We start from the raw sequence: 26,514 nt of genomic DNA, 5'->3' as shown, positions 1-26,514 counted from the left end.
AGATGATGCACTACATTCATAAAGATACGATGGAACATTGGAAAATATGTGGACCTTATACCAAATGATTTGTCATTTAAATGAGTTCGCATAGAAACACTAAGTGGTCAACAGTTCAACAATGAAAACTATTATTGTGCCTATGCTAGGAGGTAGACTCGTGGGATGGATAGACTTGGATTGGGATCTCTTTCAACTTCAATGCCTATAAATAACTTATTTCTTGCTTTCATGTTTCTGGTGTACAGCTTGCTTCCTTCTGGCACCTACTTTTTGGATGCCCCATCCTGTTAAGCATGTGATATCACATCTAATTTCTAATTTTTCAATAATGCAGAAAGCTCTCTGTGTGTAACCAACTAGAGGAAAACTTGGTGGTTTAAGAGACTGGATAATTAATATAGGTGCATTAAGAATTTGTTGTATTAAAAGACCGTTATTGCCTGAAGGCTCCGTGGACTCACCATTTTAAGACATTATACAGTCTTTCAAAATAACATCTAGAAATAGTTTCATTTTAATAATCTGAGAATGAGATTTCATGGAACAGGAATCAAGACCTGAGTGGATTCAGTCTATAAAATGTAGAGGGCCTGACTTCCTTGAGGCTCCTTCTGCTGCACCAATGTACATCAAATCAAGACAGCATCCTTCTGTAGAAACCATTCCATCATGATTATAATATTTATTTTCATTTTAGATCTAGGGGTGGGTGGGCACTGAGTGGTGATATTCATTTTTATAGGTTTGAATACTGTGGTAATAAAAAATGATAGCGTCAACCTTTTAAGAAATACTGGCAGTTTTATAAAGGTCTGGTGAACTCACAAACTTCCAAAGAGCTCCCCTACATTTTGGTTGGTTTATGTGATGGTTTTTAACCACTGCTGTGGATTATGACTGTAATAACTAAAAATGTACAATCTCCCAGGAGTGGCCTCAATTTTATTAATCATTTATACTTCAATAATGATTAAATTCTCCTGTGGAGAGAAAAAAGTGCAAGGGAAGAACAGTGCAATTTTGTACTTTGTAATTCTGCTTAGTGTTCACCCTAGAAGTCATGTATTGGGGCACCCGGGTGGCTCAGTTAAGCATCTGTCTTCAGCTCAGGTCATGATCTCAGGGTCCTGGGATGGAGTCTTCCATCAGGCTCTTTGCTCAGCAGGGAGCCTTCTTCTCCCTCTCCCTACCACTCCTCCTTCTTGTGTCCTCTATGTCAAATAAAATCTTTTTTAAAAATTCATGTATTAAGGACAGAGGCTTCTGTGATAAGATAGAGTACGTACCCAACTCTTCACATGTGATAAACACACAATCTGTAGAGCCTGCTAATCATCCAAATCATGTTATATTTTATTTATTAATTTTTAGAGGGGCGGGGGAAGGACATAGAGGGAGAGAAAGAATTCTAAGCAGGCTTCAGACCCAGTGCAGAACCAGAGGTGGGCTCCATCATGAGATCATGACCTGATCAAAAACAAAGAGTCCCACATTTAAGCCACTGAGCCACCCGGGCACCCCCATCCGAATTATATTTTAAAGTGACAATATTATTTAATTTCTCCTTTAAGATCTGGAAAACTAAAATATCTTGATAGTTTCAAATCCATAGTTTAAGTGGATCTGATTTGCTGCTTTGATAAATCAATGGCTAGGCTGAAACCATAAACTATATTTAGTCCACTACATTTATGACGTGGATCAAAGTTAGCTTCTTCAGGGATGCTCTCCCCGGTTAGCGTGTCCTTGTCTGCGCCTGGTCAACAGTTAAGATTCGGTTGCAAAAAAAAAAAAAAAAAAAAAAAGATTCGGTTGCATCACCCGGATTATTTTTCATTGGGGCGGGGGTGGGGGTGGGGTGGGGTGGGGAGGAGGGACATCTTTTTGAGCTTCCTGACTGGTTACTTCGCATGTTTTGTCTTGCTGCCTGGACCGTGAAGGAAGATCTCACACTTGTATAGGAATTCACCTTTTTGGAAAGCCCTTTCACACCCACCATCTCTTGATTCAAAGACAAACCTGTGATGGGCTTACAGTCCTCCTCCTGTTAAGGTGCGAAAGGAGAGGCAGAGAAAGGTCAGCGGGTCGCGTTTACCTAGTCGAGCATCAGCCTCTCGACCCTCATCGCCTCCATCCCCACACCTGCACAGCGCTCAGGTGCACGCAGCATCCTCCCCGCACGGCTCGCTTGTCCACACCGTCCGGAACCGCGGGCAGAGCCTCCGCCACGGCGGGCAGCGGGTCAGCAGGAGCCGAGGGAGGGGCGCCGCGCCAGGTGTCTCGCTCCCGCCTCTCCTGAGTCCTACTACCAAGCCCACTCTCCCGGGCCCATTTCGAGTGCCTGGCGAGCCCCGAGCCCCGAGCCCCGAGCCCTGCGGGGCGCCGGGCGACCACCAACACAGCGGTTCTCCCGCCGGGGCCGGGGCCGGGGCCGGGGCCGGGGCAGGGCAGCTGTACAGTAACGACCACAGGCGTAAGCGGGCGGCGTCGCCGCGAAGGCCCAGCCCGCCTCTCCCCCGAGGGGCAGCAGGGGAGGGGAGAAGGTTCTGAAGCCCCCGGGCCACGGAAGGGCCCCACAGACTGGCGACCGTCCACCCCCCCGCAGGGCAAAGGTTCTGAGTTCCGACCGACCGTTACTCGCGGCGGAACCACAGCTTCGCGAAGCCGCGGGGCCGAGGCTGGAGGCCTGAGGGCCGCGGCCGGCGCGTTCCCGCGGCTCGGCGCCCCCCGGCCGAGCGGATTGGACGGCGCCGGGAAGGGGCGGGCGGCCCAGGCCCAGGCGCGCGCGCAGGCGGGCCCGGGGCGCCCGCGGAGGCTCCCGGAGGGCGGGGGGCGGGGGGCGGGGCGCGGGAGCCGGGAGCCGGGAGCCGGTCGCGGGGGCGCCGCGCGTGCGCACGCTCAGAGGCGGCCGGCGGGGGGCCGCTGGGGGGGCGGGGCGGCCCGAGACGCGGGTGGGCGTGTGCCGGGTGGGCGCGGGAGGGGCCTGGGGCGCGCGTGCGCGTCGGAGCCGAGGCGCGGGAGGAGGCGGGAGCGGAGGCGGCGGCGGAGGGGGCGGGTCGCGTCCGGCGCCACGTCCGCATCCAGAGGCCGCTAGAGCCGCCGTCGCCCGCGGAGTCTTCGGGTTCCAGAGCTTGAGGAGGCGCCTCCGGAGCCCGCGGCTGCCCGGGGCCGTGCCCGTCGCCCAGGCGCCCGCAGCCCCGCTCGGTGCGGCCCGCTCCCCCCGCCCAGCCCCGGCTCCAGGCGCCGACCCTCGACCCCGGAGGTGAGCGAGTGGGGCCGGGAGGGCGGGGGGCGCCGTGGCGGCTTCCTGTCCTCCTCCCGGCGCCTTCTTCCGTTAGCTCTCCTGCGCCTCACCGCCCCGGGCCTGGCTTCCCCGAGCGCAGCCTTTCGGGGGGACCGAGCGGGAAAGGGGGAGGGGCGGGACGACGCTGGGGGCGGACTGAGGTTCGTGGCGGCGTTGTTATTCCTGACGTGTCCCGGGCTCCCCAGCCCTGCTTTGTGACCGGGGCTCCCCTTGGAAGCCGCGCGTTCGCGTCTCAGCTCTCGGCGTCAGGCTGGGGGGTGGGGGAGGGCGTCAGCGGCTTGGAGCCGAGCGGGATGCGGCCGGGGGCCGTGTGCTGGGCTTCCCCGCCGCGCTGACTCCCGACCTGTTGATGAAGCGCTCCTTGGGGCTCAGGCACGCAGCTTTGGGCCCCAGTGCTCTTCCAGGTAGAAAGGCGCGACTCTGACGCCCAGCCTCAAGCGGAGAGTGTGGAAGGGAGAGGCGCTGGCGGCGCCCGGGGGCCTGGGGACCGCGGCTGGAGCACCCGTCGGTGCCATCATTGCCTCCCGAGTCTGAGTAGAAACCGTCCTGCTGTGCACACGCAGCCTCGGGACTGGTCCCCAAGCTCCCGCTTCCAATCAGATGCCCGCCTAAACACATCGCCTTTTCCGCGTGAGAAGACAGGAATTCTGGAACCCGATGGGAGTGGGGGTGTGCTGGGTGTACAACGTGGAGCAGAGGGAGGAGGTGCTGAGCTTAGCCCTAGTCACGGCTTCTCCAGGGTCATTTTCTGCCTCCCCTGCCACGTCACTCCCTCTGCCAAAGAAAAAAAGAAAAAGACTTGCTTGTGACTAAAGAGATCGGTGCGGGGAGAAGGAGCCGCTGGGAAAGGTTTAGAAACCCCTAAAGAGGAGCGTTCTTATTTGTTACACCTTTGTGAACACTTGTAGTAGTTCCAAGTGAAAATACATTATTTGCTATATGTGATTGTTTAACCTTTAGAACATTCACTGGTGTGGGTGCCCTTAAGGGTTCCCAGGAATATTGATACCACATCAACAGGTCTGTGTTTGCCTATGTGGCCATGCCTGCTTTTTTAAAAGAAATAGGGAGATAATCTTTAATAAACCTATATGCACTCTGTTTTGACTTTTTTCCCCACTTTCTTTAGTCTGTTATGGCAGATGTACCAGAAACCAAGTTCAGTAAAAATATGTCCATATAGAAAGAAGAATATCATTAGAAAAGTTTCAGGATAGATGGAAAAGTTCCTCTGTGTGTGTGTGTGTGTGTGTGTGTGTGTGTGTGTGTTTTGTTAACTTTAGGAAAATCTTTACCCGTCTTTGTCTAAGTCATTGAGTACTTGCTGTTTTTTGCTACTTCCTGAAGATATCTCACTGGATTACATATAAACCTTCAGAGTAGGGCCTTCACATGCTTGTTCTGGTTGTAACCTCAGTGCCTAACACAGTGTGTGACATAAGAAGGACACAAATATCTGTGGAACTAATGAGGTATAATTTAGTGAAGATAATTGGTGTACTGGTTATCTGATTTGTTCTGCTTAATGTTTCATTTAAAGGCAACACTTAAAAATTGCCATTTTGATACTGTTAGTTGTTACTATCACTAAGGTGATCACTTAAAAGTTTACTGATGGATTACTTTTTCTTCCCTGCCAGATTCAATGCATTTCTTGTAGCCTGTGTGCTGTTGATTTAATGGGCGGGGGCCATGTTTAAAAGCAGCCTGTTCAGGAGAGTTGGTTAACTAGAGGAGCCTAAACACAGTAAGCTGGTGTTTTAATATACACTGCTTATTGGTGTATGTGTATTAAAGCTCTGTATAAACATATTTTTGAAACTCCTTGTAGTTACTTGGCAAAGAAGCTAAAATGGGAATGAGGATGTGGCAAAGTTCCTATATATAGAAGGTGTAGAAGAATTAAGCTAATTCATTTATAGTCTTTTTCCTACAGAAAATTGGCATTTACTATTTAATAACAGGTTTTTGAAGTGGCTTTGAAGGTAAGCTGTTGTGTACTGTATTTTGTAGTTAGGCTTCATATAGTATGTTAGTGCTGTTTAACTTCCTTAGGTACACAAAGGAGTGTTTAGCCACAGGGAAATTTGTGTACTATTTTCAGACTCTGTCCTCACCATTAATGAAAACTTTATGTATCAGATGTTATAGATTTCCACAAACAACATTGATTCATCTGTTTTCCTTTAAAAAAGGGACGGGGGGTTCCTAAGAGGCATTTGTTTACTTATTTCTATTATTGGAAGAAATTACCCTCTAGGGAATAGTGTTGTTATTAACCCTAGCTCAATATATTTACCAGCTGCTGTAATGCTATTGTACTGGACAAGAATTGCTTCTCCTTGGCCCAGAATGCCTAGATAACTACTGACAAGTTGTAGTCTACAGCAAAGAAGTCTTTCACATTTCACAATTTCTTAAAAAAATACACCGATAGCCAGTTTTAGTTGGTACTCTAAATTTGTTCACATGTTAGGAACAAGTGGTAAAACTGATTTATATCCAAGGATATGCACTTATTTGTCCTGATCTAAAGGCTGTTTTCTGTTTTTATTGCCTTCCTTAGGAAGGTACTTTTTTAAATAGAAACTTGTGTATATTATGAGTTCCTAGAGAGCATATCATTTTTTGGTTTTTGAATGAAATAAATTGATAAGTGCCAGGAAGTGTGTCCGCTTTGGGTAAACTGGTTTAGAGGAGTCCTGTGTGTGCTGAATCACACTGAAGTCTCAGTGCCTAACAGGGTGTCTGGCACATAGTAGGGACCCAAGTATATGTTGAACTAATGACTCACTGAGTTTTGGTTTGAATAGAGTTCAATAATTTTGTTTAATCTAAATGGTCATTTTGACATTTTGTCAATTGTTACTTGTCTCCATGTGTATACTTCTAAATTTTACATGCAGATTATTTACCTTTCCTAGTTTTAAGAGATTAGGAGTGTGTTTGTGTTTATAATTCTCAATTTAAAAGAAACAAGACTCATGTAATGATGGTGATAAAAAGAATAGTTCTCCTTAGTGATAAGGTGGGTCTGTAAAGAGGTAATATCACTAAAAGTTTGGGACATACATGTGTGTAGGGGTTGGGAATGATTTAGGTGAGTAAATAGTACAGGTGGCACTGCAGATAGTTAAGGATTTTAGCAAAAATACTTTTATAAGGTATTTTATGGCTTATGACCAAATTAGGAATTTAGAAAACAACAATATTCCAAATACTTGCAGCTTTTACACAATTTTTATTACCCTAAGAGTTCTAGAGGAATTTTAATACTACATGCTTGCGTTAACACCAGTGATGTACAAGAAACTCAAACATTAAAAAATATGTATACAAAACAAAAATCAATCTCTATGGACTCTTAGGACTTTCAAAGCCCTCTAATAGCCAGTTCCTCTGTTCTCAGTAGCCAGGCTTCTAACCTGGCAGGACTCCAGATTTTCAGATTTTCTATCTACATTTTAAATTCTTCTACCAAAAATAAATAAATAAATAAATAAATAAATAAATAAATAAATCCATTCATTCATTCATTCATTCATTCATTCTTCTACCAAACATATATCTAACAGGAGCAGAGTAAATTCATGGGGGATGGGGGGTTGTCGTGGGTTGGGGGAGAGAGCTGGTAAATCTGAGAGTATATCCTGAAGAAGTTCCAAGCAGGAATGAAATTTCTTGAGAGTCTAGTTATCCTAAAAATTCCCAAGCACTTTTCAATTATCTTTTTAATTAGTGTATATTTAAACACAAAAAGTATTTTAAATTACTGTGTAGTAAAATACATGCATCATATCTCTCTTGTGGTTCTTGAAGCCCCTGGCATACTGCTCTTAAAAGCACAATTCTAGCTTAAAGTATTCTCTTTCTTTTTAATGAAAAATTTGGGCCATATATTGGTATGTATTTTTTCTTGTGATGCCTAAAATTAATGTGGATAAGATGATAATTTTATCCCATTTATTCTGCAAATACTGTGTGTCAAGCTTACAAAAACATATACTAACAAAATGATAAGGATATAAGAAATTGAAATTGCAAACCAACCCTGGACAACAGCGATAAGAGTGGAAGTCCTGAGGTGTGGAGTTGGGGGAAAATAGGACAACTACGCAGGCTACAGGAACCTACCCAGTTAAGTTGGGATTTTAGTTGTAAGTTTCCTGGAAGCCAAAGGAAAAAGGGAATTATCATCTTTCTTTGTATCTTTTAAATAGAAAAGTACGTAGGTCTCAAAGAGAAGAAAATGTTCTAAATATGTTGAGGAAACAAAAGTTTTTCTGAATTCCGCTAAAGAAATTTCTTATGTGGAGTTCTGTATCAGAGCTATCGAGTGATGTAGTAGGTAACTTCTTTACAGTGCAGTAGTCAGTGTACTAGTAGCCTGCATAAGACTCTTTCTTTGTCATGGTTTCCTTACCAAGGACAAAACCAAGAATTAAACTTGCTGATGTCATTTTCTTCAAATCAGCATTTTGTGATTTAAGTATGTTGTTTGTTAGATGATCAATTTGATTTAAGGATAAAAATCTAAAATAGTATAAAAACTAGGTAGATGAGCTGTGTAATCTTTGAAAATATCCTTTTTGAATATCACTGATTTCTAAGAATTAAAAATATGCAGTTTTCTTGAAGTACAAAAGCAATACATGTTTATGGTAAAAAAATTAAAATACAGATTTTAAATATACATACGTATATCTATATATTAAAGGGGAGGATGGTATTTCTTTTTCTCTCTCTCGTCTCTATACAAATATTTCTACTCCCTTAGTGGCAGTATTTATCAACATTTTGGTATGCTTCCTTTCAGTCTTTTTATGTGCATTTAAAAAATTGGATTATATGCTATATATATGCCTTTTATATTCTCTAAATGTAACATTATCATTTCCCCATAGTATTTGGTCTCCATAAATTATATTAATGTCTGCATTGTATGTGTCTCTGGGAAGCTTATAAATTCATCTCTTGCCTTCCATGAGGCTGTACTCATTTGTACACTTTCAGATGTATTTTATATTTTATTTGTTTTTGCTGGCTTCCCTTTCACTTACCTCTTAAATATGAGCAGTCTAATTAAGGTTATCGGTCTACTTCTCTATTACCATTCTTTTCCTTGATCGTATCATCAATCCCCAACATGTGTAGCTATCACTTCAAACCACTCTCAGGGCCTCAACTCTAACTCAAACTTCATGCTAAGTTTCAGACCCCTTAAGTCCAGTTGCCTGCTAATAAACATATCCGGTAGATGTCCTGAAGGCATTTCAAATCCAGCTGTTCAAAAACAAATCCTTCATCATACCTATAGTCAACAGTAATGTAGTATACACTTATATTTTAGAGGGCAGATCTCAGTTAAGTATTCTTAACACAATAAAATAAAAATTTTAAAAAGTCCGTCATCTTCTCTCAGAAGTAGTTTCTTGACTCCTATACCTTGTCTTTATCTTTTTTGTCTACTTCATTGCTCACACTAGAAATTTTACATCCTATATTTTCCTTTTCTCTCATATTAATACCCAAGCTCTTTTCCACTTCATACAAAAAATCCAAGTATTGTCTACCAAGCATCAGGCATTGAAAAAGGCTCTGGGGATGGAGCAGTGAATAAAACCAAGCCTCGTTCTCCTGGAGTTTACATTCAAATAGTGGAAGACATAAAGTTATATATATTTTATATACATATATGTATACATATATATGTATGTGTGTATTTATATACATATATGTATATATACATATATATGTATATAAAATATATATATATATTTGATGCATATGATCAAGTGACAGAGCAATAAAGAAAATAGAGCAAGGTTAGGTGAAAATGATAGGGAGAGGAGTGGAGGGGGGTGCTAATCTATTGTCAGGTGGTCTGGGAAGATCTCTATTAAAGGAAAAATTTGCATAGAGACTTGAAGGACGTAAGGAAGCAAGCCATGCACATGTCTTGGGGAAGAGCCTCTCAGGAGAGGATGAGCAGGGAAACCCGTGTTTCTGGACTGCTACGAGTGAGAGGCAGAATGGTAGGAGACGCTATCAGAGTGTTAGATGTCAGGCCTCAACTCTAGATTTTATTCTGAGCAAAACAGGAAGCAGTTGTAGGGGTTTAAGCAGAGTATGGCAGGGCTAAACTGAAGAACAAAGGTAGAAGCTCAGAGGCCAGATAAGAGACTTTGTAGCAGCCCAAGCAAGAGCTACTATAGTTTAACTGAAAGTGGTAGCAGTAGAGGTGATGAGAAATGGTTGTATTCTGGATTGATTTAGGCAGCAGAATTTACTGATGATTAGATGGGAATGTAAAAATCAGAAAGTCGAGGGTTGACTCCTAGGTTTTTTGTTTTTTTTTTTTTAATTTTTATTTATTTATGATAGTCACAGAGAGCGAGAGAGAGAGAGAGGCAGAGACACAGGCAGAGGGAGAAGCAGGCTCCATGCACCGGGAGCCCGACATGGGATTCGATCCCGGGTCTCCAGGATCGCGCCCTGGGCCAAAGGCAGGCGCCAAACCGCTGCGCCACCCAGGGATCCCGACTCCTAGGTTTTTGTTCAAACATTTATTTATACTGAAAAAACTGGCAGTTTAAACTTACTCCCATCTCACCAAACTTCTAAAGTAGCCACTTAACGGTGTTTAATCTCTGTCCTTCATCTGTTCCTTTTAAAAAATTTATATTTATTTATTTGAAACCAAGAGAAAGCAAGCATGAGCAGGGGGATGGACAGAGGGAGAGGGAGAAAGAGAATCTCAAGCAGATGCAGTGAGTGTAGAGCCCCACCCCAAGACCATGACCTGAGCTGAAATCAAGTCAGCCACTTAACCAACTGAGCCACCCAGGTGCCCCACCTTCATCTGTTCTTGCTTCAGATAACTTCTTAAAGCACAGATCTGACGATGTTATCTTGTCGTGGCTCCTCATTGCCTACTCATAGGAGGATAAAGTTAATTCATATTATATAAATGAACTTGCGTATGTTTTTTTATAAAGCAGCTTTAATCTTTTAAAACGGTGGCCTTTTTCTTTTTTAAATTACAAGGTATATGTGGGAAAATTAAGAATTTTTTAAAAAGGGATTCTGGGGCAGCCCAGGTGGCTCAGTGGTTTGGCGCCTGCCTTCGGCCCAGGGTGTGATCCTGGAGACCTGGGATCGAGTCCCACATCGGGCTTCCTGCATGGAGCCTGCTTCTCCCTCTGCCTGTGTCTCTGCCACTCTTTCTCTCTGTGTCTCTTAAAAATTAATAATAATAAAAAAATAAAAAGGGATTCTGTATTAGGAAATGGAGTCTTTTAGTTGGGATTTGTGGAATATATACAGAAAGGCAGTTTTGAAATATATGCAATTACTGTCACACCTGTTGTTTAAATAAGCTTTATGCCTACTGTGTGCCTTGAACTCATGACCCTGAGATCAAGAGTCACAGACTGAGCCAGCCAGGCACCCTCCCCATTGCATCATACCTGTTTTTATACTCCAGTTCACTTGTGTCAGATGTATATGTGTATGTAATTTACTCGTATTTCTGTACACAGCGTGGTAGCATCTGTTAACTGGTTGATCAGCCAGGTGATCTGGCTTGCACCTATATGATATACAGATCCTGGAAACAAGCTAAATAGTCTCTCCTCTTGGAATTAACAGCTCAGTGGGGAAGAAGGTGACTCCACAGTAGTTTTTCAGCAGGAAGGGACACACATACTCTGCCAGAATTTCTGCATGTTTTGTTTTAAATTCTTTAAATAGTATTCTAATACTTGTAGTACTGGAATACTAGTATTCCAGTCCCGACTTGCTTTAATATTTTCTTGGTCAAATGACTATAAAAGCAAATATTTAAAGATAGTAAAGGAAATTGGCAAAAGAAAGTTTAACTGTTTTCGTCATTCCAGTGTAGCTTATTTTATTTCTTAGGTTCATTTCCTTTTCATAGTGAGATAATCGCATATATATTTTTTCATAGATCTTGAGTTCTTTTGCTACCTGTGTTTTTAAGAGCTCTAAAAACAGGGAACCCTGGGTGGCGCAGCGGTTTGGCGCCTGCCTTTGGCCCAGGGCGCGATCCTGGAGACCCGGGATCGAATCCCACATCGGGCTCCCCGTGCTTGGAGCCTGCTTCTCCCTCTGCCTGTGTCTCTGCCTCTCTCTCTCTCTCTCTCTCTCTCCCCATGTGACTATCATGAATAAATAAATTAAAAAAAAAAAAAAGAGCTCTAAAAACAATAAAAAAGTAATCAGAATCCATCTCTTAATGATTCAGATAGGTAATGCCACCTTTATAGAAGGATATCATGATTTTTAGAAAATTTTCAGGTAGAACATATTTTTTAGTATAGTATAGGTTTTCCTTAAGTCTGTTGTGAAATTACCGTTAACCAATACGGTTAATGGTTTCCTGTAGGAGGAAACACGATTTTTGTCTAATCCCCACCTTCCAACTTTGAATTAGTAAGCAACAGTAAAAATATAATACTATACTTGTTACTGTTTGGTTGGTGTTTGAGATAAGATTTATATTGTACACTAGTGTAATTAAAAGTATTTCCTAAACACCACAAAGTAAGAGAGGAGTAAGATGAAGTTTTGCTACAAGTGTTTTAAAATGTTTATCTGAATAAAATGGATTGTCTTAATTTAGTATGCGATAGGAGGTCATCTCAGATTATTGAGGTTACAATGAAATGTGTATATGTTTTTTAGGAGATCATGAATCAGGCAGATAAAAATCAAGAACTCCCATCATACCTTAGTGATGAACCACCAGAAGGTAAGTATGCACCTGACACACTAAGAATGGAAACAAACATCCTACTGAATTAAAATTCCGATTGTTTTTGTTAAATTTAAAGTAACAATCTGTTTACCTTGTCAGTGAATATGTTCCAAAAATAGTTGAAGATCAGCATTTTTAGCTTTTAAGAAAGCACAGATATTGGTGAATGGGGACACCATGCAGCTGTTTTATTATGTAAGATCTTTTCTTTTGCTACTCTTATTAAGACCATTTCATAAGTTAGAGTATCCTTTCATTTGTTAAGAATAGGTGTAGGGTGCAGAGGAAGGATGGACTATATTTAATTTTAATGTCGTGCATTACAAAAACTCAATTCAAGAGGCACTTGAGATTTGGAGATTTGTTATTAAGCTGTTATTTATAATTGGTAGCTCTTCTTTCTATATTAATACATGGTCTTAGGGTCTGATTAAATTCTCTTTTTGTTTGAAAATTGTGACATCATGAATCATTTTCTTACCTAAACTTCAAAAATCCTTGGAAACACTAACTGCAAATGTGAATGTCTTGACTATACACAGAAAAGGATTATAGGCATTTTCTACTTATGATTTTGCTGTAGAATATTATTATTATTTATTATTATTATTTATTTATTCATGAGAGACACACACAGAGACAGAGACACAGGCAGAGGGAGAAGCAGGCTCCATGCAGGGAGTCTGACGTGGGACTTGATCCTGGTTCTCCAGGATCACGCCCCGGGCTCAAGGTGGCGCTAAACCGCTAAGCCACTGGGGCTGCCCTAGAATATTATTAAACTAAACCAAATAGTGATTTTGTTTGACAGCTGTATGTTCGTACAGGACAGTCATAATAGGTAAGATAGAGAATCAAGGTAAAGAATAAAGGATGAGGGATCCCTGGGTGGCACAGTGGTTTAGCGCCTGCCTTTGGCTCAGGGCGCGATCCTGGAGACCTGGGATCGAATCCCACGTTGGGCTCCCGGTGGATGGAGCCTGCTTCTCCCTCTGCCTGTGTCTCTGCCTCTCTCTCTCTCTCTCTCTCTCTCTCTCTCTCTCATGAATAAATAAATAAAATATTTAAGAAAATATTATCCGTTTCCCAGTGTTATCTTCCCTGATAATCATATTCTGCTAGGAGTTAGTAACTTTGATGGTCCTAGTTGGGCCTGTATACCCAAGAATTTGCTTTTCTTTGTGTCAGTGTACCTTTTCAGTGAATAAAGCCTGATCTGTTTCGTGACCAAGTGTTTTTCCGTGAAGTTTAGAAAAATATAGACATCATAGCTTACGTGTTGTTGGTATCTAAATCATTAGATTACAAAGGAGGAAAGACCTGTGTTTATTTGAGACTGACACAAGAAGATTTTTATGAAATCTTCCTGTTATTTTATTCCTGAGTTTGAGGTTCCATGCCAGTTTGGATGGCTCTATTCAAAACAAAGTGAAACAAACCAGATAACAATCTGATGACTTAAATAAATATGAATTTTCATATTGATACTACCCTTTCTGGAGTAAAGGAGTTTTTACAGACTAGATGTTTAAATCATATGCTCTCTCCTGTAAGAATTACTGAGGCAGTGAAAGTATTAAGCATAGCTGTAGTTTCTCAACATTACAAAAATGATTTTAGGTAAGTAACATGATTTTAAGAGATGAATAATTTTCCTATTTTTATGTATCATTAGCTCTTTAAATACATTATTAAAATGTAAGTAGAGCAGACACCCATATGTATTTAAATTAGTGGTTCTCAAGCTTTTTGGTTGCAAGATGCTTTTAAAAATTGAGGACCCCAAAAAGCTATCTTTGTTGATATTTGGCATATAAATAATAATGGAAATTAAATATTTTATTCATTAAAGACTCCAGTGGACTCATTACATAGTAACACGATTAACATAGATTTTGAAAAACACCTATCCAAATAAAAACAAAACAAAAAATGTGAAGAGGGTGGGTGACCTTGTTTTTTAAATTTTTACAAATCTCTTTAGTGTTAGGGCTAATAGAAGATGGCTAGTTTCTCAGCTGCTTCTATGTTTGGTCTCTTGAGTACTGCACATCATTTAGATTCTGGAAAATTCTGTAGACTTGTGAATGAATGTGAAAATAAAAGTGAAAGGATAGATGACATGTTATATTATTATGAAAATAATTTCTATCCTGCAGAGCCCCTGAAATGGTCTTGTTGGATCCCCAGCAGTTCCAGACAAAACTTTGAGAACCACTGCTTTAAATGGAGAAGGTTGTTTGACTAATGACTGAATTCTGTCAAGGAAATGAAGGCTAAATATATTTATCTTCTTATTTTTTCATGCTCCTTTTAGGATATAAAGATTTTTATTAATAACAACAAAACTGTAAATCAAGGAAACATTTAAATTTAGGTTTTAAAATATTTTATGATAGTCCCCAAAGCATTTTTTCTCAGATACCAAAACAGCATTGGACCAGGATATTTTTTTTTCTTTTTTTTAATTTTTATTTATTTATGATAGAGAGAGAGAGAGGGAGAGGCAGAGACACAGGCAGAGGGAGAAGCAGGCTCTATGCACCGGGACCCCGATGTGGGATTCGATCCCAGGTCTCTAGGATCACGCCCTGGGCTAAAGGCAGGCGCCAAACCGCTGCGCCACCCAGGGATCCGGACCAGGATATTTTAAAAACATGCATGATTATAGCCTTGAGGGAAGAGCTCCTTAGTGTCTTGATCAGATTTGTATTTATGTGGTTCACCTTATCAAAACAATCTCCTGATTGTTAGGAAGTCTTAGGATACTTAATGATTTGTACTGCTCTTATAAAGACTTAATATTTGACTGTCTTCGTATTTCTCTCACTAGGTTCAATGAAAGATCACCCACAGCAGCAACCAGGCATGTTGTCCCGTGTGACTGGCGGTATCTTCAGTGTTACAAAGGGAGCCGTTGGTGCCACCATTGGTGGTGTGGCTTGGATTGGTGGGAAGAGTCTGGAGGTGACCAAGACAGCTGTTACAACTGTGCCTTCCATGGGAATAGGGCTGGTGAAAGGGGGCGTGTCTGCTGTGGCTGGAGGTGTTACAGCTGTTGGGTCTGCTGTTGTAAACAAAGTGCCCTTAACAGGAAAGAAGAAAGACAAATCTGACTAAAATATGGAGATACACTTGCTCTCCACAGCATTATGATGCCAGTGGCATTGAATTGCTAAATTATGGACTACAACCAAGTCACCTGTTTGGACGTTTATCTTCTAAACTGCTGTGTTGAAAGTATTGATGACTGGCTTTTGTCTAAAAAGAAGAGACCAATACTAGCACAGTGTATGAAGGTTTCTCATACTTAAATTCCAGCTTTTTATCTGGTAAAATGTTACACTTACTCAGTTGTAACTGAAGATATGGTATATTTGAATATTTACTAGAAGTCTTTCAGTTTAAACTAAAAAATGTGAAAGTTGAATTTAGTTGATGATCTTTACAGTTCCATATGTATAATGTGCCAGGTAACTCATTTGCCCCTTAAGAAGGGAACCTTGAACTACATAAACTGTACCTTTGATGTGCCTAATAGTTTCAGATGTCTTAGTTTTTTTTATAACCATAGTTGATTAGGCCAAGAGGCATTCTTTTCTTATTTAAGCTGGTAAAAGTAGCAGGAATTAGAGAATTTAAAAGAAGAGTAAATGGTTTTATGATACTGAGTGTTAACCATCTTTTGTTAGATATGCATTACATTAATTTAATCATTGATGCCTTATAAAAGAAAACATCTTTTCTAATACCCTAAACATGTGCAGTTCTTAGAACTATATATGGATTATTTTTTAAATTGTTTGTGAAATTAGTTTTCCCTCTTAAGAATCTCAGGAGTAGTGGGGTAAAGGCATTTCTTGCGCTCAGTGATAAGGTAGTAAGTTAGTGCTTGTTAACGTTTTGTTAACCATCAGTGTAGTTACCAAACTGTATGCTTCAACCTGGTTTCATGCTCCATCTTAGTACACCTCACAGTGCCTAAGGAACATTTCTTTGCTGGTCATAAGCTGTTTTGGAAGTTTCATATTAAGGAGTAACAATTTTAAGTTCTTAATCACCTAAAGCATCTAAGATATAAAAAGAATTCTTCACACCAATTTTATCTCTAGGATGGCTTAAAATCCCCTTCTTAAAAACACAGTAAAAGCAGCCACAGATATTTGGGAACTGACTTTTAAATTGAATGAAATGGGCTCCATAGATTAGTTTTGAATGTAAAATATATATAAGTGCTTTCAGTGGTTTGCAGGCTTTTAAAATATTATCTTATGATCCTTTGAGAAGTCGTAGACTTTGTACCATTTCCAAGTCAACTTCAGGCAGGGAATTGAAATTTTTGATTATGGATGATAAGTGTCATGTTTTGTTAAGATGTCTCATCATGTCTCATTCATTCTCAAAGAATATGACAGCTGGAATTCATCTTTTTATTTCATATTCTGTTTCATAAAAATTTTAAAAGTAGCACATACATTTGGCATTCCTCTTAACTAAGGGTTATAATCAAAGCCTGAAAAATCTTAGTTTTCCTTATACTGAAGTCTGGAAATTTGCCTCCATTTTGCAGAATTGTGTATGTGTGTGTGTGAGAGAGTGTGAGGGAGGGGAGGAAAGGAGGTGATGCTCTGGAGTAAATCAGAATACATCCTTGAGAACTTAAAACAGATCACTCCAACATGCAAGGCTTAAATGTTTGTTTCTAAACCACTAAGAGTTTTACATTAATAATGTAGAACAACAAATGGATAAGAACATAACTTTTAAAAGCTTTCATAAACACCAGTAGGGATCTTAAGCAAACCTACAAAGGTTCTTGAGCCCATCATTATATACAAAAAGTTGTTGAGTTTATCAGAAATTAAGTGGTTTATTTCATGTACTATGATTTAAGGTCTATTTGGTATATCTGGTCAAATGTTATAATCAGCAAAAGGGATTTTTAAAACAAACTCCAAAGTTAATAGATGAATACTAAACAGTGATCTAAAATAATGGTATTGGAGAACTTGTTTCCTGCTATTTGAAAGAAATTATTGCTTCATTGCTAGTTTATATTTCTAATTTATCTTCTACAGTCATAGGCTCTGCTGTGCTTTGTACCTGAATTTCTAAATATAGACCTTAGTTTACTGTGTGCTTGCATATTTATTTTCAACCTTGCTTGTCTTTAAAATTGCTTGAGGAAAAATGGTTGTAATTTCTGCCACAGAAAAGCCACCTGGTACGTTTTATCTCATCAAGTTTGCTTTAAACTCTGAACTAGAACTTTATTCAGGGGAGGCTTTTGCAAGAATGGCAGAGAAGTGTACAAACGGACAGTCAGTTATAGAGGTTCTTGTAGCAATGAACTTGCCATTCAATATGTATAGCCGTACACTTGGGTCTTTTCCAGCTTATTTCTGTAGACTGGCAGTTTGACCTGTGAAACAGTCCTGGTTCACTTCAAGAAACTAAGGTTGATACATACACCTGGAGGCATCTGTAATTCAGTGTATCTTTTGAGTGGGTATTTGGCACAATGCCAATGAACTTGTGTGACCCACTTGAATGACTGATCTAATAATGTTGACATTATGAATCCTGTACTTAGTGAAATGTCAGATGAAGATGACTGGTGATTGAATAAAATTTTTTTTGTATTAAAGGAATGGGAAAAGAATACACAAGTCTGTTAATAAAGCACTATGATCTGCAAAAGATGAAATGTTTCATTAAGATCTAAGGAAATAAAGGAAATTTGAAAAACAGGGTAGTCTTAAAATTTTTAGTTACATAGCAGTTCAGTAAGTACTGTAGTCAGTTTTTAATTTTGGATACTAATGCACAAACATGAGTAAACATCTTCAAGTATGTATTTTGATACCAACACAATGAAATACAAATAGATTTTAGACAACTCTGATGAAGATTAAAAGTGCAGGTTTTTAGGTTTTTACCCCAACTTTCTCAGTTTCTGCAGGGTGGGGCCCAGGACTGCGGCTTAACAGCCTCCACAGGTGATTATTGTCTACAGTTTGGGATCTGATGAAGTAGGAGGCACCTTACTCTGTCCTAAGCAACTGTGGCACCAACTCGCACCTCTCACTGGACAGAAGTGACGCAAAAGATGGGAACCAGGTTGGAGGAAGGTAGAAAATTGGTAATACCCTGGGTATCTACTTACCTGCCAGGTGCTGTCCATATATTATCTGATTTAATCAGAACCAGAGAAGTATCTCTTTTTACAAATACGAAACAGGCTTTCAGTGTTAGTTTCCTATTACCACTTTTAAATTCGTGTAAGTCACAACCTCTCCAGCTTATTACCAGAAACAGAAATGGGGCTACTCAGTAACTAGTCCTTTATTTTTCGGTTGGCATTCAGTGCTGACTATATATGCTGGATTTACCAGGCTAACTTGAGTTCCCGGGAAATCTTACAGGTAATCCTATTTATTTTGGCAGCTAATTACATTCTGTCAGAGAAATGAATTTAGTATAATTATAAACTGTTTAAAGGAAATAATTATTAGAGCCTTTTTCCATGGAGGAAGTAAAATTTGACTCTAGTGTTTTATGTAAGGCTGTTTCTTTGCTATGTTGTTGACTTTGAATATTTAAAATTTTATCTAGGAAGAAAGACCTGAATAAAAATGCAATTATGGAAAAAGGCAGAAAGGTTCAAGGACTGAAAACTATGGAATAGGATTTGGTCTAAGGGAAAATAAAGTCTGGATACTGCATGTTTGGCCATGAATGTGTATTTTCTAAAAAATTAATCTTGTTAAGTCAGAGTAAGCTACAAATATGTATCTATAACTGAAACTGCTTCTGGTTTTCCATACCTTCACCTGAGCACCTCAATTTTGCTGATGTATACTAAGCTTTTTTCAAATTAATGGCCACTCAACTCTGCCGAACTTTCTCATATGCCCTCATGTATGTTCGTTTTCTTACTCAGAACCACCACCCGGTACCTTCCTTCCCAACCCTCCTGCAGTAACCGCCGCCCCCCCCTTCTACTGCCCTGTGTAAAAAGAGGCAACCTAGCAGTAACTGTCCTCTCATGCCACTTACTCCATCAACCTGCCTGCATCCGTTCCCGTGTTCTGTGGACCAGTGCTCTGACCCAACATCCGTTCACTTTCACTCCCTGCAGGATATTAATCCGGCAGTTTTTCCATCTCTTCCATCGCTCTCCTGAGTCATACCTATCAGCATAGAAGCACTTTCTGGTGTTTGCTTTCTTTTAAGAAAAATTATGCCTAATCTTAAAACCTTCATTTTCTGGCTTCCCTTTGCAGTTCTTGAAAAGCTTTATATAGTCCCTGCCTCTTACCCATCTCCTGTCCTTGCAGTCCGCTCCAGTTGTCTTAACATTCTCATTGCACCACAATCACTCCTAATAGGGCCAACCAATGATTTCCTTTTTTTTTTTTTTTTTTTTTTTAAGATTTATTCATTCATGAGAGGCACAGAGAAGCAGGCTCCTTGCAGGAAGCCCGAGGTGGGACTCGATCCCAGAACCCTGGGGTCACGCCCTGAGCCGAAGGCAGATGCTAAACCGCTGAGCCACCCAGGCACCGCCTCCCCCCCCCCCCCCCCCAGTGATTTCCTTGTTGCCAAATCTATTGGTCACTTATCTGTATCTTAGTTGACCACTCTGTGGCATTCAATATTATTGACCATGCCCTCTTTTCTTGGCAGACCTCTTCTTTTGATCAACTCTTCCCTGGCATGGCCAGCCACTACTACAAATCTATAATCTATTTCTGGGCAACCCCATTTAGAATTGCAGCTTTAAATATCATAGATACACAGATGATCCCTGAATCTCTCTCTCTCGCCCTGACTTCTCACAGTTCCAGACTTGGCCATTTGCCTGTTTGACATGTCTGCTCAGTTATCTAGCAGGCATCTCAAAATAGAACTAAGGTAACCATTTAAATGTATAATGTATTCCAAACTAGGAGACTGACAGTGGAAGATAAAGTGCACCACTGATAATTATGTCAGGACAGCAACCAAAAGAAATTTTCCAAGGGTTTCCCATCACACTTAGAATGAGATGCTGTTCCTCAGATGGACAGGTGACACTCTTAACCTGTGCCACTCTGACACTCCTTCCTGACCCAACTACTACTGGCTACCATTCTTTTTCTTGAACAAACATTCCTGTTTAACTTTGGGTAGGTAAGTGACCCTTTTTGTGCCTGTGTCTCCTCATCTGTAGAACAGTAAATGGTGGCATTCAACCCTTAGGGTTCTGAAGCACAATATGCCAGGCACTTAATAGTTGCTGCACAGGAGTATCTTTCACTACCCTAAGGAACCTAACAGATGTGGATAGTGAGGATTACTTGCATTTGCTTAATGAATAAAGGTCTTTCATTATTTAAGACCATGCACACATAGGACACAGATACTGGAGTGTTAAGGTCAACTGTATATTTGTTACAAAGTTCAAACTGCACAGCTGGAAGTGAGCCAGTCTTTATCTGGGTAATGTTTATCTTGGAACAAGATTTAGAAATAGAAACTTGGAACGCTACTAAAATCGGTACCATCACACTCTTTCCCTTTCAGAGCCAGACCTGGATTTTCAGTTTTCTAAAAAGCTGCTTACTTCAAATGTATGTAAGTTAGATCATTTCATATTTAAGGAATTTTGCATAAAAATCCCTAAGTTTGTAGCTGATACTCCTTTGGCATGTCATGTAAGGGTGTGGCTTTTTTTTTTTTTTTTTTTTAAAGATTCATTTACTTGAGAGAAAGCAAGCAAGAGAGGAGGAAGGGGCAGAGGGAGGGAATATCCAAGCAGACTCCCACTGAGCACGGAGCCATGAGATCAGGAGCCGACCTGAATCCAAGAGTTGAGGTCAACCTCCTGAGCCGCCCAGGCACCCCAGGGTATAACTTTTCTTAATTAATGCCAACTCTTAAGCAATCCTTTTTCTATTCACAGGTTTGAACAGAAGTCAGATCACAATAAATCTGGGCTCTATCACTTGGCAGGCCTCTCTAAGCTTGTTTCCTCATCTATAAAATGGGGAAAGTAATCAGTGCACATAAAGGAGTTCTATGAGAGGAGATGGTCAGTTTTAAACAAACCACACAAGTAAGCTCTGTTCTTTTTTGGATGAGAAATATTTGGTTCTCAAAGGTACTCCTTTATCACAACCAAGAGATAAAATCAGCTTTCTCGAAAAAAAATATTAGAAGTTTGCTAATTTCACTTAACACTAAGACACACAGGATTCAGACCACAGTAGAGTGATGTTTCAGAGCTGGTGGTGAGGAAGAAGACAGACTGGATCTATGTCCCAGACGAAATGTGCTACACAAATAAAAATGTATCCATACCTGCATTAAGGGAGTGCACCTGGCAATTCTTAGAAAGGATTCTCTGATAAAGTTATCATTCTGATGTGCCACTTACTAGTACAGGAGTTTTTAAAAATAGCTCAAAATCAAAATTACCAACTTTATTTACCAAATTTATTTAAAATAAATGCAGTTTATAGTTTAAAATATAGCAAAGGAGTCAGATTGTCTGCTTTGGAATTAACTTAGACACAACTCAAAAGGTTAGTAGTTTCTTAAAAGTAGTAGTGCCTATAAACTGCCTGAATCACTTAAGTCTTTGCTACTCAGCTTCACTCTGCGATACTATAAAGCAGCAGCAGTCCCCAAGTTACTCTTCAACATTTAATGGTGCCACAGGGTTAAATAATGGCCTTCCTTTTTTGGCCTGAATTTTGCCAAAGTTAGCCTCAAACTCTTTTTTTGTTCCACTTAAATTTGCTAGATGTCCATCTTTTATTCTGTAGCCTAGGGAATTTAGTTTCCTTATCCTGTACTGCACTATCTGTGGTGTTAATTCAAGAACCATGGGAGTCTCTTTTATCTGAGCTATGGAAATCCCTTCTTTCAGTAATCCCTGAATTCTCTCTTCCAAAACTGGAACAGAGTAATATAAAATGGCAGGACATTTCAAAACTAATTGCTTCAGGTCATGATCTGTACATTTAAAAGCATTTTTAGAGAAGGAAATGCTATTCTGTATATTTCCTGGGCAAAGCTGAAAAAGAAATCCTTTGAGTTTGGATAAAAGCTGGAGAATTTCAAAGTTTGTGAAACCTTGCTCCTGGAGAAATTCTAGTGTTTTCTTTATAGCTGCAGAAGAATTTAGCAATATAAATGGATTCTGGCTTAATAATTTCAGTAACCAAACTTTCATGTTGGCCTCAGAGCCACCCAAATTTAGGTAACTCTCTTGGAGAATACTTATCATTTGCCTATTTTTCTCAATAGGGTTATGAAAAATATTAGATGCAGTTGTCAAAAATCTGCCAATGACCACATTTTTGAGTCCCAACTCTTGAAAGAACTGAATGTTCAGCTTCTGGGTTTCCTGGTCTTTAATAGTAAAGAAAGATTCTGGAAACTGTTCTATTAACTTAACTAACTCTTGCTCATTTTTGCAGACCAACTGCCAGAGTTCTCTCTGAGTGTTAACAGTGGTTGGACTGCAGACAATTGCTTCTGGGCAACGTTCCAAAATACTGGCAACAGTAGCTTCATCGGCACCTAGTTGTTGTAAAACATCTGCAACTTCTTCAACATAGGTTTCATCTTCAAAAAGGACCCATCCTTTTAATCTGCGAATTTTCCTGATGTCAACTGAAAATTTATAGAGTTTTTCCACTGTTCTTTTATTTTCTTTGTTTGACTGATGATCAGTTGTATAGGTGAAGGACGCTAAAGAGGGTCTGTATTTTGAAGCCGACAGCATCTTTCTGAAGGAACACAGCCTGCACAGCTGGGATCTTATCAGCAATTTCCATAGCATGCTTGCACTCCATTGGTGGCTTCCCACTATCCTGGGACTCAGAATGTACTCATCATACCTGTAACAAAGAACACAGGTTTTAATATAAGGGGTTCTGACTTTCAATGCAACCACATATTTGGGCTCTAAGCAATAAGCACAGAAATAACACAGATTTAACTTAGAAAAACTGAATTTTGCCAAAGTTAGCCTCAAACTTTCTGTGAAATATTATATATATCCTCTTAAGTAATTTATAAAGTAACTAATACACCTCTTCACAACTTAAGACATTTGTTACAAACACATTGTCTATGTTGAGCTTTGCCACAACCTTGTGAATAATTTCCATTTTATAGCTCAGTAGCAAGTCCATAGAGTTCAAGGATTCAAAGACCTCAAATGTTATTCTGACACAAATCCCCTTTCCTACAACTGTTGTTTTTCTTTAGGAGACATATTTTACTTTTCACACACATATACACACACACACACAGGGTTTTCTTTTTTCCTAACATTTAGCTAGAGCAAATACTTATTAGTCATCTCTAATTTTATATTTTAGAGTAAGTATTTCTGCTGAATGATTAATACCCAATTTATTTAAAATTAACATTTTAATAATAGTAATAATAATGATAAAAGTATAAACTTATTTTATGAGAATTATGTGAAAATCCTTTTTATAAATCCAAAATTAAAGTCCTAGCCAGATAAAGTGAGGAATGCTACGTAACTGCCTCAGAGGAGCAACGGGCAATCAAATTAAGTGGAATAGGGACCGTACTTCTTTACAGCAGTCTAACCAGCTGTCCCCACTTGACAGCCTTAGGTCCTTAGAGATGGCTATACTGTGCTTAATGCATTATGGACTTTGGCACGATTTCCTTATCAGCGTAATGTAAACATGTCTGGTTTGCTGTCTTAACTTTTTTTTTTAAGATTTTATTTATTTGAGAGAGAGCATGTACAAGGCAGGGAGGGGAGGAATGGCAGAGAAAGAGGAAGAAGCAGACACTCCGCTAAGCAGGGACACCTTCCCACCAAACGCAGGCTCCATCCCAGGACCCTGAGATCATGACCTGAGCTGAAGGCAGACTCTTAACCGACTGAGCCACCCAAGGCGCATCTTAACTTTCAGTACCTTAGAGGGTTAAGTGTCACATCCCTGCCACGAAAGCATGAACTACTTACTTAGCTAGTTAATAACCTTCCTTTCCTATTTCTAGGTTTGAAGGAAAGTTGAAAAAAGCCATAATCCAACCCCTACCCTTAATAATGCCATTGCCATACATGCCAAGGACTTTTCACTTTCAAGCCTGTCCTAACTAAGGCAAATAAATCACTATTCTCTAAGGAAAAATAACAAGCAACAATGTTCTCAGTTTGGTTTACCAATTGTGATAATAGCTCATTGTGAGTGCCATGGTGTCCCAAATAATTATAAGCATAGTTTGTTTTACTTCTCATGGTTCAACCAGAGTATTTTTCATATAATTCCTATTACCAGTTTCCTTTAGATGACTCCAAACAACCAAAATGTAAATATTAAGCTATTTAAAAGTTTCTAAGAGAAAAAAAAATTTCTAAGAGGATCATGGATTTTAACAGGAAGCAGGAGATATACTACATAGTAAGGATGGGTACAAGCAGATCTAATCTGGAGTCCCACCCAGTCTTGGGCCTCACATCTGTACCACATGCTGGAAGAAGCACTGGCTCTGTGGCCACAATGTCCGAGCTCAGTCCTGGTTCTAATTTATGGGGTCATCTTGTTGGGACAGTTACTTAGCCTCAGATTAAGTAAGTAAACAAGTAGTGATTAGAACAGTGCCTCACAGTAAATGTTCAATAAGTACAACTACTAATAGTACCAACTATAAAAGGGAAACAAAGTACATAAACCTTTACAGTATACAGAGATACTGTGAGTCCAGTGCTTTGCACAGAGCCTGGTACACAGTAAGCACTCAATAAATAGTAGCCATTGCTAGCAAACACCTGGAGCTAAAATTCTTATAGTAATAGGACTTTAAATTGTATTTTAGACAGAAGTGCATTATCTACAAAGAATAAGTGAAAATTGTGAAAACTAATTTTTAAGATTTTATTTATTCATGAGAGACACACAGAGAGAGGGGCAGAGACACAGGCAGAGGGAGAAGCAGGCTCCACGCAGGGAGCCCGACGTGGGACTCGATCCCGGGTCTCCAGGATCATGCCCTGGGCTGAAGGTGGCAGTAAACCGCTGAGCCACCCGGGCTGCCCATGAAAACTATTTTAAATGCTTTAGTTGTCCCAAGTAATTGCTTATAAAAGCAAGATGTTCTCACCAAAGGGAATTTGCCAAAAGACTAAGGTGTGGGAAAGTCCTTCACAACTGTTCATAATTGACACACATCTGTTTTTTTCTGATTCTTGTCCCCTTTGTTATGATTTTTAAATACATAAAGCAAAGCTACCTTGTATATGAGAATTAGGGTCTAAGCTCATCCTACACTTTGAACTTGTGAAGACTCAGAATTTTTCTCAAAAATATCTTAAGCAGAAACCATACTAAATACAGACATGTCTTCTTGTAAGTCCAGTATAGCAAGGGGTTCCTCCTGCACTAGAAAATTCTGGTGTTTGGCCAAGCACCAGATGAAATATTTGGTTTAGTGAGAGGGTTGTACTATACAAAATGACAGATTAAACATTAGCACCATGCTGACCACACCAAGACATTCCTGCCCAATGAGTCTGAGGGTAAAGCAGGCCGTCTCACATTTCCTGCTTACTTCAGGGTGAACTATTATGTGCTCAGTGAGTTGTCTCACAATTAAAGCCATCTTGCTCCTTCTCACTCTCTCTCTCTGATGAGCAAACAGTTGACTGCAAAAGTGAAGAACACAAATGTTGTGACTCCTCTATAATTAACACACATTATATATACAAATTATTTCTTCTTTTATTTTATCCACTCTAAGTAACCTTGGCATCAAAAACACTCCATAAACATTTAAAATGAGTACATGATATATGGGATAGATATATTGTAATTCTGTAATTCATCCCCTAACACTGAGTATTTGAGCTATTTGTAATACCTGTTATATGGTGACTGTTATCTGTCCACATTTCATCGTTTTTTCTTTTAGGATGAATTCCTAGGAGTAGAATTACTGAAGAGGAGATGTGGGAACATTTGAAAAGCTAGGTTGTTAACTTACTATCCAGAAAAATAACTCAGTTGACCAAGCAGTATGACTGATTCTTCAGTTTTTTTTAAAAATTTTTTTAAAGATTTTATTTATTTATTCAGGAGAGACACAGAGAGAGAGAGGCAGAGACATGGGCAGAGGGAGAAGCAGGCTCCATGCAGGGAGCCCGATGTGGGACTCGATCCCTAGACTGTAGGATCACACCCTGAGCCGAAGGCTCAACAGCTAAGCCATCTAGGTGTTCCCTGATTCATCATTTTTAATTTTAATGTCTGAAAAATGAACACAATACTAATTTAACTTCATTTTCTTCTATTAATGAGGCTGAGCTTAATGCATTATTTTGCCCATCTTTTAATTCCTTTTGTGAATGAACTATTCCTGCCTTTTTAAACTGCAATGTTTTTGCTTT

The 26,514-nt window shown here is 40.0% G+C and overlaps 4 protein-coding genes across 13 annotated transcripts in view; 1 reads left to right on the top strand and 3 right to left on the bottom strand.

Moving 5' to 3' along the window:
• Positions 1 to 1,332: 1,332 nt before the first annotated feature.
• LOC144324395 (uncharacterized) lies at positions 1,333 to 3,083 on the bottom strand. The gene is made up of 5 exons (XM_077915846.1): positions 2,896 to 3,083; positions 2,146 to 2,818; positions 1,909 to 2,047; positions 1,691 to 1,759; positions 1,333 to 1,470 (listed from the first exon to the last, which is right to left on the bottom strand). The coding sequence occupies exons 1-5, from the start codon at positions 3,081 to 3,083 to the stop codon at positions 1,412 to 1,414; spliced, it is 1,128 nt and encodes a 375-aa protein (XP_077771972.1). The 3' UTR covers positions 1,333 to 1,411.
• Positions 3,042 to 22,697, top strand: TMEM263 (transmembrane protein 263). Of its 10 annotated transcripts, none has more exons than XR_013389192.1 (7): positions 3,042 to 3,265; positions 12,014 to 12,080; positions 14,920 to 15,418; positions 18,040 to 18,206; positions 20,655 to 20,701; positions 21,034 to 21,186; positions 22,556 to 22,697. XR_013389192.1 is itself a non-coding variant. In XM_077914762.1 (3 exons), exons 2-3 carry the CDS (start codon positions 12,020 to 12,022, stop codon positions 15,204 to 15,206), a joined length of 348 nt encoding a protein of 115 aa, XP_077770888.1. In that variant the 5' UTR covers positions 3,042 to 3,265; positions 12,014 to 12,019; the 3' UTR covers positions 15,207 to 17,836. The 10 variants fall into 10 exon arrangements, 2 of the variants coding, with proteins under 2 accessions (XP_077770888.1, XP_077770889.1); XR_013389197.1 differs by lacking the exon at positions 21,034 to 21,186 and adding an exon at positions 20,823 to 20,978; XR_013389190.1 differs by having other exon boundaries at positions 20,655 to 20,705.
• MTERF2 (mitochondrial transcription termination factor 2) lies at positions 21,539 to 22,934 on the bottom strand. The gene has a single exon (XM_077914761.1). The coding sequence runs from the start codon at positions 22,918 to 22,920 to the stop codon at positions 21,763 to 21,765; it is 1,158 nt and encodes a 385-aa protein (XP_077770887.1). The 5' UTR covers positions 22,921 to 22,934; the 3' UTR covers positions 21,539 to 21,762.
• CRY1 (cryptochrome circadian regulator 1) overlaps positions 22,933 to 26,514 on the bottom strand; it is a 113,249-nt gene continuing 109,667 nt past the window's right edge. The window contains exon 13 of the mRNA XM_077914758.1: positions 22,933 to 22,978. The gene's annotated coding sequence lies outside the window, so the exon portion shown is untranslated. The remainder of the gene's footprint in view (positions 22,979 to 26,514) is intronic.

The sequence above is a fragment of the Canis aureus genome, chromosome 11 (assembly GCF_053574225.1).
Source record: "Canis aureus isolate CA01 chromosome 11, VMU_Caureus_v.1.0, whole genome shotgun sequence".
In the NCBI taxonomy this organism is placed as follows: Eukaryota; Metazoa; Chordata; class Mammalia; order Carnivora; family Canidae; genus Canis; species Canis aureus.
Note: the sequence above shows the minus strand (reverse complement) of the source record. Positions and strands in the feature narration are given on the sequence as shown.